Genomic DNA, 13,768 nt, shown 5'->3' on the forward strand with positions numbered 1-13,768 from the left:
GGAGGCTAGGTTCAGCCACTCTAAAGGAAAAAAACTCATATTCATAACACTTGCAGACCTCATCTTGCTGCCTTGAGTTTCAGAAGTAACTGCCTGCTTTCCTAACAGAAAATGAAACACAAGTCAAAGAAAGGCATGACAAAAAAGTTCTATTTTCATTAAAAAAGAAAAAAAAACAAGGAAAATATACATAGAACAGAACACGCACATTCACTCTCTTTTACCTACCATAGATTCACTAATAAGCAGCAACAGTAAGGCTTCTTCTGTATTTTCTTGTGGACAAAAGATGCTGTTCAAAACGAGAATTTAATTATTTAAGCAGAACACATTACTTTCAGGAGTAGCTCACACAAATATAGTAAGAGTACTCTAAACACTGGAGAATTTCCAAAAAGAGAACAGAGAGTAACTTGCATAGAAAAAATGATTGGTTAAAATGCATTTCTTTGCAATGCCCTAAATTTGCATTTCAGAAAAGTTGGCCAAACACAGTAAGAGAACACCACCACCACAGCTGTCAGAGTTGAACACATTAAAATATCCCAAAATTGCATAGAATTTGACAACTGTAAAAACTGTACCCATAGTTTAACTAGCCTCTGGCACCTAACCTATCTGAGCTGATTCAAAGGTCAGCAACAAGAAACTCTCTCACAAGAACAAGGTAACTTTTGTATTTTAGACATATGTGGATAAATACTTCTATTAGTCTTTCATTAGATATGCTTGAGAATTGTTTTTCTGATGCATTCAATAGCTGTGTATATTTTTAAATAGAGCCATGACAATGTCTGCCTGCTTGCCATAACCACTGCTACTTCCAAACAGTTAAAATATTTGCTTTTAATGAAGTACACTTCCTTATGATTTAATACTGGAGGTTTGCCTAATATTAGTTTGCAAACTTTACTGCATGCTTTCTGAATATTCTTCTATGCTGGTGGACAGACAACAGTAATCTGCATTGGGTACATGACTGGTAGGAATTCATTCGTTCACACACACACACACGCACGCAAAAACCTCCACCAGTGACTGTTTTAACTCCTCAGATTTCCTTCTTTAAACTGTTTCTCAATTAGCACAAGTGCTATTTCCTGTTAATTCAGACCAATAGTTCCACAATTAACTGTTTAAATATAGAAAATAATTTCTTGTTGTTAATAAGCAATTCCTATAGTCCTAAGGGTGCTTTAAACTACAATAAATTACAAACAGGAAACAAAACTTGTCTGAGATTCAAACATCTGTGTTTTGTTTTTTTTTTTTTTAAATGCACTAGAAATTTAAACAGTAATTAAATGACTGAAAGCAAATGGAAACTAAAGCACATCTGAACTCCAGGCAGTTTGAAACCAACATTGTGAATGTTTTACAGCAGCTAAGACCCCAGGGCAGTTTTGTGGTTGGATTTTTTTTTTTTTAATCAATGCAAGTTCCTCACCAGATTTTTAAGAGTATTCTGTACTCTTATTTAGGGCAACTAAGATGATTAAGGGATTGGAGCATCTCCCTTATGAGGAAAGGCTGAGAGAGCTGGGCCTCTTTAGCCTGGAGAAGAGAAGGCTCAGGGGAGACCTTATTATGGCGTACAAGTATCTAAAGGGTAATTTGAAGGAGGATGGAGCCAGGCTCTTTTCAATGGTTCCCAGTGACAGGACGAGGGGCAATGGGCACAAGTTAGAACACAGGAAGTTCCGTTCAAATACACGGAAACACTTCTTTACGGTGAGGGTGACAGAGCACTGGCACAGGCTGCCCAGGGAGGTTGTGGAGTCCCCTTCTCTGGAGATTTCAAGACCCGCCTGGATGCACTCCTGAGTAATGTGCTGTAGGCAATCCTGCTTTAGCAGGGGAGTTGGACTAGATGATCTCTAGAGGTCCCTTCCAACTCTGAAAACTCCATGATACACTCCGTGATATCTTAGAAGATGTTTTTATTTTCACATAACCAAGAAATTTCAAAACACAGTTACTCATGAATAAGAACCACCCAGAACAGGGCATAAGGAGTGAAGAGGAACCATCAGAGCACTCCCCATTTACCTATCCAGTCTTCAATGCAGAATTTAGCAACGTGGAAGTACATTTAACCTGACCGACTGGCAATGGTTCCCAGAAAGCAGAATAACAATTGGAAATAGCTGTTGGAGAAATTACTTTCTCAGAGAAAAAAGGGAAGTTGCCCCAAAGAGAACTACTAAAAAGTCACTTATCAAAACAAAAGCAAACATTATTTTCTCCTACATCTTTGAATATACTTTGGTAAATAAGCTGATGGTTGCCTAAAACAGTGAAGATCGTCTTCATGCAGAAATTAGTGGGAAATTTTTTTGACTTGTGTATGCAAAAATGTCAATTTAGCTGACTGAACTCAGACATTTTCTGTGTCTCCTGACAGATGCAGGCATAGGAGTAAAGTAATTCCAAGGTAACAGGGCAGAGCAAAAGAGGCAACTAGAAGCAAGAAACGGCTACCAACTAAAGGCAAACCAAAAAGTTTAACAGTTCTTCAACTGAGGATAAAGAAAAATGAAGAGGCAGTAACACAGAGATCTACAAAATCATAAATGGTATCAGCCAAGTCACATTCACCATTCTCAAAAGAACACAATGCAGCTACTTAACATATCAGGCAACATAACAGTACATTTCAGACTCAGAGCTGTTGGCGAGATGAACACCTAATAGGAAGTTTCCTACATGTCTGTCTTGCTATTCTTTGTCTTAGGTACTTACTTTCAATCACTGCTGGAGATGAGACACTTGGCTAGACATGTTTTATCTGATCTGGTATTCATCACTCTGATGTGATGGAAGAAAATAACTTAATTACATGCTCTGTTGAAATTGCTGAACTCCTCGCTTGCATGTCCCAAGAACAAGAAGTTTACACTAAACAAAGCTCCCCTTTTGTCAGGAGGCATCTCTCTACAAAAGGATGATTTGAGAATGAAGAACATAAGTCTGAGCAACTGAGCCTGAGAAACCTGGTATAAGTATACTGGATCAAGGAGGGAGAATGGCTAGAAATCTTTGAAAATAAGGGCCATTCTACTTGCTAGTAATAATGACACCATAATTTTATGGGCTTGCTACTGTATAAAGTATTTATTAATGGAAATCTGCAACAAATGCAGCTAAACAACTCAAATGCCTGCAGTATGACAGTATTTTATGTAACAATACACTGTGAAACTAAGCCAAAACTCTTCTTTAGAATTTAAGGTTGCAATCTACCATAAAAGCAGACTCCTTTCACATAGCAAGGTCACATTATGGAAAAAAAAGCTTTCATATTCATTAATAAGGCATATATACTGCAAGAGAGGAACAGCCTGTTCTTCAGGATTTGCTGTGTGAAACCAAGTAGTTTGAATGAGAAAGTGTGTGACTCTGCATAAAAGAGATTTCCTCGTGTTTGGGCAATAAATGCATACTTTTTAAGACCGGCGATCAAGCGATCAACAGTGATCCAGAAACCAGGTATTTCTTTTTTACCAAAAAGGTGGTCTGCATGTACAGTTTGGTAATTGTGTACTTGCAGGAAACACAGTAGTTGTTTCGGCAAATTGAAGGTTCAACTGTATGCCTGCAACTTTTCCTAAAGCTCAAAAGACCGTTTTTTAATGACTTCACATCCTAGACATAGTCAGAAAGACTGAAATTAAAAAACTCACAATGCCTGCATTCTAATGCAGCTGGGCAACAATAGTAAAAAAATAAAATAAAATACTTCTTTGGAGAAAAAGTGTCAAAAATTTCATATGGAACAGACAACAGTCTCCTCAAAAGAGGTTCCCAGATCATACTGATTTTGCAGAGTCACAGAATAGTTGAGGTTGGAGGAGGTGTCTATGGATTGTCTAGTATAGCCCCTCCACTCAAAGCAGGGTTCAAGTGGCACGTTGCTTAGGACCATGTCCAGTTGGATGTTGAGTATGTCCAGTAATATTCTCCAGACTCCACAAACTCTTCTGCAAAATTTTTTTCTTATGTTTAAATGGAATTTCAATCTTCTCCATCTGCATTACTTAGCACTGTCCTACTACAGCAAATCACAGCTTTGGCTAAATCATTACTTCCAGTACTACAATCCATTTCTCAGTTCTCTTGCTCACAGTGCTTTCCAGCATGTATCAAAACAAGCAAGCAATAGTTGTTGAATATATTAAATATTTATATATAAAATAGAAGATCCCACAAGGACTTGTGCGTAGAATACAAGTAAAGCAGTGCAAAGATTGCAGACTATGTAAAACAAGCATGCAACAAAGTTTCATCAGCTCAAACTTAGTATCAATGACATAAAAAATAAATTAAAAAAAGACAGTGCCAAATGGTTACAATTTCATCAGTATACATTATTTTCAGGCAGTAAGCTACACCCAAGAACTGTAATAAAGTGCAGAATTTTGTCATTATATATTTTTGGTATTGTCAGAGTGTGTCTAAGGAAAACAAATTTACCTTGGAAACCGTTTATAATTTGATCAGATAGAAACAAACAACAAGCTATTAACTTTTAAGAAAAAAATCAAATTCAAGGAAATGGCTATCCACATTATTACTAATACAAATGGTGATGGTTTTGAAAAACACCCATCCATTTTCAAGAAGGAAGAGATACACACCAAAGCTACTCTAGAATTAACCACGGGACACGCTACACAAAAATGATCCATAGCACACCACTGATCTGAATCAATAAAAGTAGAACTCAACAAAAAGGTGGCATCATAGAGAATGCCAAAACCAACCTGACAAGATTAAAAGGTAACTGCCTTGGGAAATAAACTACCTTTGAAACTAATGGATATGTTTCGGTTGTTCATAATGTTTCAGGGATGAATTTGAATCTCCGTATTGCTAACTCTCTCCTTCCTACAATAAAGCAGAATAGAGGACTAGAAACAGCATGCAACTTCTAAAATGTGCAGTCTCAGATTTGCCACCCAGTTCACATTTTCTTTTGTATCCCAGGTATAAGAAGAGATATTGACTCTACCATATACCCCAGTATAGGACAAAAAAAAAAAAATATTTTGAGAATCAACAACAAAAGGTCTCATGCATACAGTGCAAACTTCTGCTTGGAGGAGCATGTTGCTTCCCTAGTTCTCTTCAGGGAATACATATACACACACATATGTATACATACATACACACAAAGAGCACGGGAAACATTCCCATTCGCATTGCCCAATTCCTTCCACATTTTCAAAAATATAAACTAAATTACCCAGTGCACCTGGTAACAATTGCAATTATAGAAACAAGAGAGGTATAAACTCAGTCATACTTTTCTCCAGTGTATACCCGCGGTCTTCTACTGAGTGCGTAATTCTTAGTATTTGAACCTTTTCGAAGTGGATCATCTAGGGGTGACTGGTGAGGAGGATCTTCCAGCGGATTCCAATAACTCTGTTCACACATGCCTCGTAACAAAATTTCAGCCAGTTGTCTTGCTATCGTCTGTAAAAATGAAAGACAAATATTTTCCCAAAAAATGCTGAATACAAACTCTTCAGAAACACTTGGACTGTTTCTAATGAAGACAGTCATGTAGAACATATTGTCTGTTCTTAAAACATCCAAAACCCCAGACATACTGCTGTTTGAAGGGTACAAGGACCCCGTTCAAGTCTCTAAACACAAAGGAAAAAAATGGCTATAACAAACAATTTCTCAATTTTACCAGTTAAATCCAAACACTTCTGAAGTATCAACAACACCAGATGTTGCTCCTAAGAGTGGAGCATATCCAGGTATATTTTCAGATATTTTGTGCTCAATAACCTCCACTGCCTCACCATGCCTGGAGCAGATGTTTCTGTGGGAGAGACCACAGCGGAGCAGATATTTCCCTGCAGTCTGTGCAGTGGACCACAGTGGAGCAGATGTCCACACTGCAGCCTGCTGAGAAGACCTTGGTGGAGCAGGTTGATATTCCCTGAAGGAACTGCAGCCCATGGGAGGGACCCCATGCTGGAGAAGGGGAAAAGTGTGAGGAGTAAGGATCAGCAGAGAGGAACTGTGACGGACACACCGCAACCCTCCACCCACTATGCACCACTCAGGGAGCAGGAGGGCAGGGAGAAGAGGTAGAAGAGTCAGGAATGAAGGATTGAACTTGAACCTGGGGAAGGGGAGTGGCAGGAAGGTGTTTTGTTTCTCACCATCCCACTCTCTTTAAATTGACTATATATTAATTTTCCCCAAGTCAAGTCTGTTTCGCCTGTGACAGTAACTTGTAAGCAAATTCCCTGTCTTCACCTCGACCCACAAGCTTTTCTATCTGATTTTTTTCTCCATTGTGTTAAGAAAAGGGAGTGAGACAGCTCGGTGGGCATCTGGCAGCCAGCCAAGGTCAATCCACCACAGACAGTTATAGTCCAAACCCCAACTGACTGGGGCTTCTGACAACTTGCGTTTGAAGATGCTGGTGTTCGCTGCTCACTGTTGGTAAGGCTCAATAAGACAGAAAAGGGGTTGTAGATCAGCATGAAAAGGTTTATTTTGATCAACTATTCTTGACACCACATATTTACGTGCAGAAATACTTACAAAAATATTATTTAAGCAAACAATATTAACATAAAGCTTTGAAGTCATCCTACAATCCATAACTACCAGGTTAATCTCCTCTTTAATGTTTAATACATGTGCATACAAGCTGCACAACTATATCTCACGATGATGAAACTCACAAATTAGTACCAGGGCAGTAGAAAGAAGGCAAGATCTACATTTGCATCAGAATTGGCAGTATTTCCCAGCAACAGACCTGTAATGTTTAAGCCACGGACAGCACCATGTGATCTGCACCTTACACCTTAACTCCTATACCATAAGAAGCACCTCATCTTTTATTCGATTAAAGCTTGCAATATTACCCCTCTCGATTGAAAGTCCATTATTTAATAATTTTAATATCCTTACTAGGAATCAGATATTAAGTGAATTAGGAAACCAATTACCTTCCTTATTACTACTTTGGAAGTTTTAAAGGCCTGGTATTAGGAAACTAATCTAGGATATTTTGAAAATCATTACACGAGAGCAAAAGATACAAATAAGCCTTTTGGTAAAGGTTTATTTTATGACTATAAATAGATCTTCATGATTTTGCTTCTATTGTTTTCCTTTAAAAGGCTTTATCACAAAAATAAAGAAATAACAACTTGATAACCTTCCAACTTAATAGAACACACATGAAGTTGCTGTACTCTGTCCTCACTCTGATTACATTACAAAAACATGAAAAACCCCCCTTGTGAAACTATAGTCATAAATAGGGCAATAATGATTAAGGTTGAAAGTATGATCAGTCAGAAACCAATCAGGTTTTAACCATAGCCACAAAAAGGAAAGAGTAAAAGGGGAGAGACTGTATATCAAATACTCCCTTTTGATTAAAAAAATTTAAAAAATTTAAAAAAATCATTCACTTATATGGTATTCAGATATAAACTTATAAAGTAGTGTATAACATGCTGATCAATATGCTGTGTATCAGATCATTTGTCTTTAACTGATCCACTACATTTATACTTTACCTGCCAACTAAAAGCAGGGGAGTTGGACTAGATGATCTCTAGAGGTCCCTTCCAACTCTGAAAATTCTGTGATTCTGTGAAAATTCAGATGCTGCAATAGGAACGTGGTTTAATATAACTTACCATTCGCAGATTTTGTGTAGTTCTTGTTTCGACAGCTCTTAGTAACTCTCTAAATCTACCAACTCCTCTCGTTAAGTTCCTGTAGATAAACATAGAATTTGACAGTATTCCAACTTGGATATAGTAGCACCTTAATATATTACTTGATAAAGTTGTTAAAATCCATGCTATCATTTTTTTCCCCTGCATATCATCATCGCTTTTCTGTAAGATAGATAGATAGATAGATATTTTCATCTGGGAACCCCACCACTGATTACTATAACAACATTCTCTGCCAATTTATTGGAAAAAAAAAAAGAACCAAACCACAAAACCAAACACTTGCACAATTGGTAGATAGTTCAAGAGAAAGCAAGGAAAAGCATAAGAAGTGGTACCCCAAAAAAGCAAACAACAGAAGTGAAGTTGGTCTTACTACTACAATGGTTTTAGTTTTCAATTACATTAGGCTTCAAAGTGTAAACCTTGGGAAAAAAAAAAACTAAACTTTCCATTTTAGCTGTCTCTTGACACCTTAAAATAGGGAAATAAAAAAAAAAAAAAAAAAGGAGTAAATATTGTAATCCTCAGTGAAAGGAATGTACAATTTTAAACTCCTTTTCAGAGAGGAAAGAGCACAAACACAGCAAAAGCCCCACTGCGTGGCCAGAAGAGGACTCGGGGATCAGTGTTCTGTTCTTGACTCCAGCTGGCTTGTGGTGTGGCTTCTGCAACTCAAAGCTACTTCGTCTATGCTTCTTCCACTTTTGCTGCTTAAACAGCTTTTGAGGAGATTCAAGACCCTCAAAGAGGAGGCATCGTTCATACTAAAAATTTTAGCAGATCTGAACTTTCTTCTCAATCAATAGGTTATTACAGCTTTATCTTTTTCTCATCACTGTATCAGTTACCTCAGTTATATGCTTTTTAAGGCACTTTAAAGCAGTTGAGAATATTTTATTTTATATTAATACACCTTGTCTTTGAACTGGTGAAGGACTCGTTTGGGTTTTTGCTGAGCTGAATTCTGCAACCTCAACACATAACACAGGACAGTCATGTCACTATTTGAAGTTTAGTTGTAAAACAAAATTATTTGATCAAAAGCATGTTTTTGTGTTAAATCATTGCTGTTATATCACATAGTTGTATTTTCTTAAGATGTGATTTTATGCACAAGTTGCATAACATTACCTAACACAGGCTCAAAAGTGAAAAGAAATATGACATATTGTGTAAGCTTTTCATAAGTAAAGCACTATTGCACTGCACTATAAAGCTAATGTTGAAATTGCCTTCCTTACTCTGATGTCTTTCTTTACAAATATATTTAAAATACTGGTCTTCTGAATTGCAACTTTGTGCAAATTCAAAAAAAGCCAGCATTTTTACACAGATACTTTCTTTAAACCTAGTTGCAGAATACCTGAAAGCAGTGTTTGATGCAAGAGATCTTGCTACAGAACTACAGAACTCTTATCACTTTATCTAGAGACCTACTCATTTATTTTACTCTTCAGATTACATGAGTGAGGTAACCTCTGTTCTGTTTTATATAATAAAGGATTATCAGTGTATTTCAGAAACTTTAGTCTCCAGCACAGACAGACATCTTTCACTGGCAGAAGTTCACCTTCTAAAACACCTTTATATAAAAGCTCATTTAGAAAGAATTGGCATTTCCAAATAACAAAACCTGTATGAACAGGTTAAAAATTATGTCAAAGCCACCCACCAGTTGGTTAAAAAGAAATAATCACCAGTCACACAAGAAATAACGATTGTTTGTAAAAAGTCCACGCTATAGCAGAGCTTGACTATAGAGTGACCAGTTAGTATGTTTTAAGGAAAATTAATCTTGTGTATACATCTAACATGGAAACAACTGCATGAAAGATTGTATTTCTTTATACATTTCATACAGGCAGGCCTCTTAATAGCTAATGAATACTGCACCAACTTCATATACTAATGAAGTTAAGTACAGAAAGTCAGTAGGCCAAATTTTAAGAAAACCTCTGAACTCAATGGAAGCTCGACACCTTCGGCACCTTTGGAAAGCCAAAATACATACCATTCTGTAATACCACATGCCAAATATTTTAGAGAGCCAAAACCAGACCACCAGAATCCCAGCTTTAAGTCCTCTGCTCTAAGCGCATATTTCTCATGAATGGAGCCGTCTCTCAAAGACCATATTGCAAAGTCACAGATGTGTCCTTATAACAAGATTTAAAAAAAACCATACAGATTTGCCAAAAAATGCAAAATTGTCAAAAAAGAGCAGGAGCTTGTCAGCTTGAAACACTTATTTCCCAGTACAGATGAAACATATATTCTGTAGTAGAACTTCAAATCACAACAATTTAAATCTTTGTGAAATTTTAGGAATTAGCATTTTTTTCCATATTAAGTTTATGTCTTTTGATGTGTTACAAGAACAAAAAACATAGTTTATGAAAAAGTACGCAACTTTTAAAAGTCCTTAAGAACTTCATGACAGGTTGTTATTAGCTACCGATTACATTTGTATAAGCATCTGCAAGGGACTGAAACTTGTGACTGAAGTTCTACTGTATCATGGAAAAAGCGGTAAGATTGTACAAGAAAAAAGACAACTTAAAATACAGAATTAGTTTTTGCTTCATAAAGCATTTAACACTGATCCACAACACAAACACAATACAGATCTGTTGAGTATCTTCTACGTGAAGTATATTAAAATAAAATACACTTCAAAACTACAATCTAAAACACCCCAAAATTGAGTTAAATGCTTTGAAAGACAAGTAATGAAGCAAAATATACCATGAACAATATGGCAGATCACCGCACTGCTTTTAGCAAAGTACATTTCCTGTATTTGTCAACAGTTTGTAACATTGGGGAGAAGAGGGTGGCAGCTATTCTGGCACATACTTTTCCTGCCTGGCCTAGGAAGCACACGACTTTTACCTGCTTTTCACTACGATGTGCCTTCACGTTAGCAGTTCCACCCGTGCTGATCGAATGCCAGAGCAAAAGGGCAGGTTAACTTAGAAAACAACATCCCACAGTGTCTGTAAACGACTTTGAGATCCCTTCCCTTCTCAAGACAAGGAATTTTAAGGTACATTAACATGCACTCAGAGATGACACATTTTCAGTAATTTCAGACAAGACAAAGCCCACAGACAGACACTGCTAGTTAAGTATGCCTGTGTTTACATGACTACCTTCCATCAGAACATGTTCGAGTCAAGCCCTTTGAATTGTATCTTCCTAGTTTTTAATGACTAATCAAAATGTTTGCTGCTTTAAATCTTCAAGAAAAACCAAAAAACACTACTTTGACTCTTTAAGTAGCACTATGCCAGTTAAAGACTGAGAACCAGGATTTAGAGGTACAATCTACTATTTAAAGTCTATACAGATCGATGCCCTTAGGACTAATTTGCATCTTTTTGTCTATGTATTTGTACCCTAAACCCCAACAATTTATGTTAGAACCTAATTACTTATTCTGGTGCAAGATCAACTTTTATGCTCCTTTGAAAACTTCAGGCAGCATTTCTGTTCAGAACAATGAAAATATTTCAACTGCATCTATGCAAAGGTGCTTAGTCCTAAACAGAGGAGAAATCACTAACTGTAGATATGATACAAGGCAAGTGCAGGAAGAAAATTAAGGGGCTGTAAGGACAGAATTTCCATGCAGAATCGGAAGACCTGAATATAAGCATACAGCCCAGCAATAGCAAACTTTTGGCACAAACATATTTGCCACCATCACCACCAAGAAGTCTCTTGGGTTTAAAAGAGCGTGTTTGGCACGAGACAACACAGTGCTTTGGCATTAGTGGTCCAGATAAATCTCACGCCCCAGACAAACACTTCTTATCTTTGTGTTTTTAAACATACACACATGAAAAAAAGGTAGAAAAGAATGGAATAAACTGCTCAATGAGAAGAAGTCTATATTTGAAAGATGTTAGGATAAAAAAATCAAACACTATTCCATATAAGAAAGGAAGTGAGATCTAATCACAATATATTCAAAACAGGCTACAAAAAAAGTGTTTTAAATTTAACCTCAGAAAGGTTGATAAGATTAATTTACTTTGTATTTACAGCATATTTTGATATCTTCTCCAGCAGTGTGAGAACGGCTTTGTTTGTCAGGCATTTCCCTTATGCTTATCAATTAAAACCCCCAAATATTTAGTCTAACATTGTCTTTTATAGATTAATGGTGGAATTGGAATAAATTCTTGCTTAGTGAGTTTAGAATAAACCTCACCTGCTCTGCAATTTGGTCTGCACTTCATACATTTAAGAGAGAAAAGTATATCCAGAGCCATGTCAGCGAACAGGCTAAGTTACTTATGCTAGCCTAATTTACCTCATTACTGAGGCTTACTGTAGCTCATTTAAAAGATATTCATGTTTTAAAAGGAAAAAAACCAAGAACAATGAAATCTAGATTGCTTGATCAAAGTGATGAAACAGAAACTGCTTTTGGAATTGAGCCAACTTCCCAAGTGCACGTTTTCTCTCCATTTCTCTCTTTATTCACATACAGAAAAAGAAATGCAACGTTTGTAAACTCAGTGTTACATTTTAAGATTTAAAGTTTGGGGTTTTCTCCCAAGAATTCAAATAAAATAAAAAAAGAATTATATTTGTTTTAAAGGGAAGAAGTAAGGGCAGGCAAAACTCTTGATGCACTTGCTAATCAGACCAGTGGCATTTCAGTTACTTCAGTATGACTGACATGTTTACAAAAAAATTATAACTATGATTTAATTCCATACACTAGCTAATAAATTTCAGCCAATTAAGAGTAATTTACACAGTATTACAACCAGAAATTATTTTACATTGAATCAAGTTACTATATAAGCAAAAAGAACGAAATTTGTCAAATCAAGAGACTAACTCTTTAGGAGTAACAGAACAACATCCTAACACTGAGCGATGCTGTTTACCATACTGGAGCAATTGCTTCATACAGCCCTACAAAGATGTGTTTAAAAAAATATAATAAAATGAAAAAGGACTGCAATTCTATGGCTTTCTGCAATAAACTTATTAAAGGTCTGACCAAATGGACAATGCTAAGTCTTCTGTACAACTGATGATGCTTCAAAAGGTTGCGACTAACGTCTGTGTCTGTTTTCCCTCAGGTTTAAGGGGGTGGGAGAGCATAATTTTATCCACAGTTAGAAAAATAATGGATCTAATGCAATCCAAGTCACCTCAAGCAAACTTCCTGGTACGGTTTAGATATCTATCTCCAAGAAGCAACACAGCTGCAACTTCAGACAATTCTGTTTTCCCTCTCTCATACTTATACTTTGAATCTTCTCACAATACTGTATAATTTCCACTAAACATCAATTATCACTGGGTATTACTTTCTGAATTATATGTGGAAAATCCTTTATTTCCTGCCAGAATCCAAACTACTCTTTTTTTTAAGCACACTTAATTATATAATTAAAAAAAAAATAATCATGATGCACTGATGCACTTCTTGTTTCACCCATTGTTAACTCATGCAGAAAGAAAAATCCCAGGTATCTCGAATTCACTACAGAAGATCATGTTTGATGGTTCTTGTTTGATGTTTGGGCTTATAAACGAAACATCTTCAGTGTGCCATCACAGCTATTGAAACAGCCCAATCAAGCAGCAATTCTTGCATTCAAGCATTCAAAATGAAGACACTTACTGCCTAGACTGCAGTTCCACCAGTAGCTAAGTCTACCTTATGGTTCACTACCGACAGACCAAGGTCTCATTCTCCCCATCCTCCTCTCTTGATGTTTGTTCCCCTTTTCCATCATTACTCCTTCACATCTTCACTCTCACTTACATGGTCCTACCTCTTTTCTCACAGCCACAACAGCCATTATCACACATTCCAATAAATCAATTCGTCTCACTAAAATGGCAAAAAGCTGGCATTTCTTTGCTGTTTGTTTTCTGCTGTTTTGGAGAATGAAATGACTCCACAAAAGAGCCAAACAAGCACCTGAACCAGCAAAAAGCAAACAAGAGAAATGCATGCCAGTAGTGTAGGTACGGAGAAAATGAGAGCAGGTAACTGAACTTTACAG

General features: G+C 36.6%; 1 protein-coding gene across 3 annotated transcripts in view; it reads right to left on the reverse strand.

Moving 5' to 3' along the window:
- The window catches only part of TTC7B (tetratricopeptide repeat domain 7B), a gene marked incomplete at its 5' end in the record, with an annotated part of 153,719 nt that overhangs the window by 92,451 nt on the left and 47,500 nt on the right, over positions 1 to 13,768 (reverse strand). For all 3 annotated transcript variants that reach the window (XM_082485834.1, XM_082485833.1, XM_082485835.1), the window contains 3 exons: positions 229 to 292; positions 5,306 to 5,478; positions 7,686 to 7,764. In XM_082485834.1, the coding sequence (XP_082341960.1) occupies positions 229 to 292; positions 5,306 to 5,478; positions 7,686 to 7,764 (316 nt within the window). The remainder of the gene's footprint in view (positions 1 to 228; positions 293 to 5,305; positions 5,479 to 7,685; positions 7,765 to 13,768) is intronic.

This window comes from Vanellus vanellus (genome assembly GCF_965231255.1).
Source record: "Vanellus vanellus genome assembly, chromosome: 6".
Taxonomy (NCBI): Eukaryota; Metazoa; Chordata; class Aves; order Charadriiformes; family Charadriidae; genus Vanellus; species Vanellus vanellus.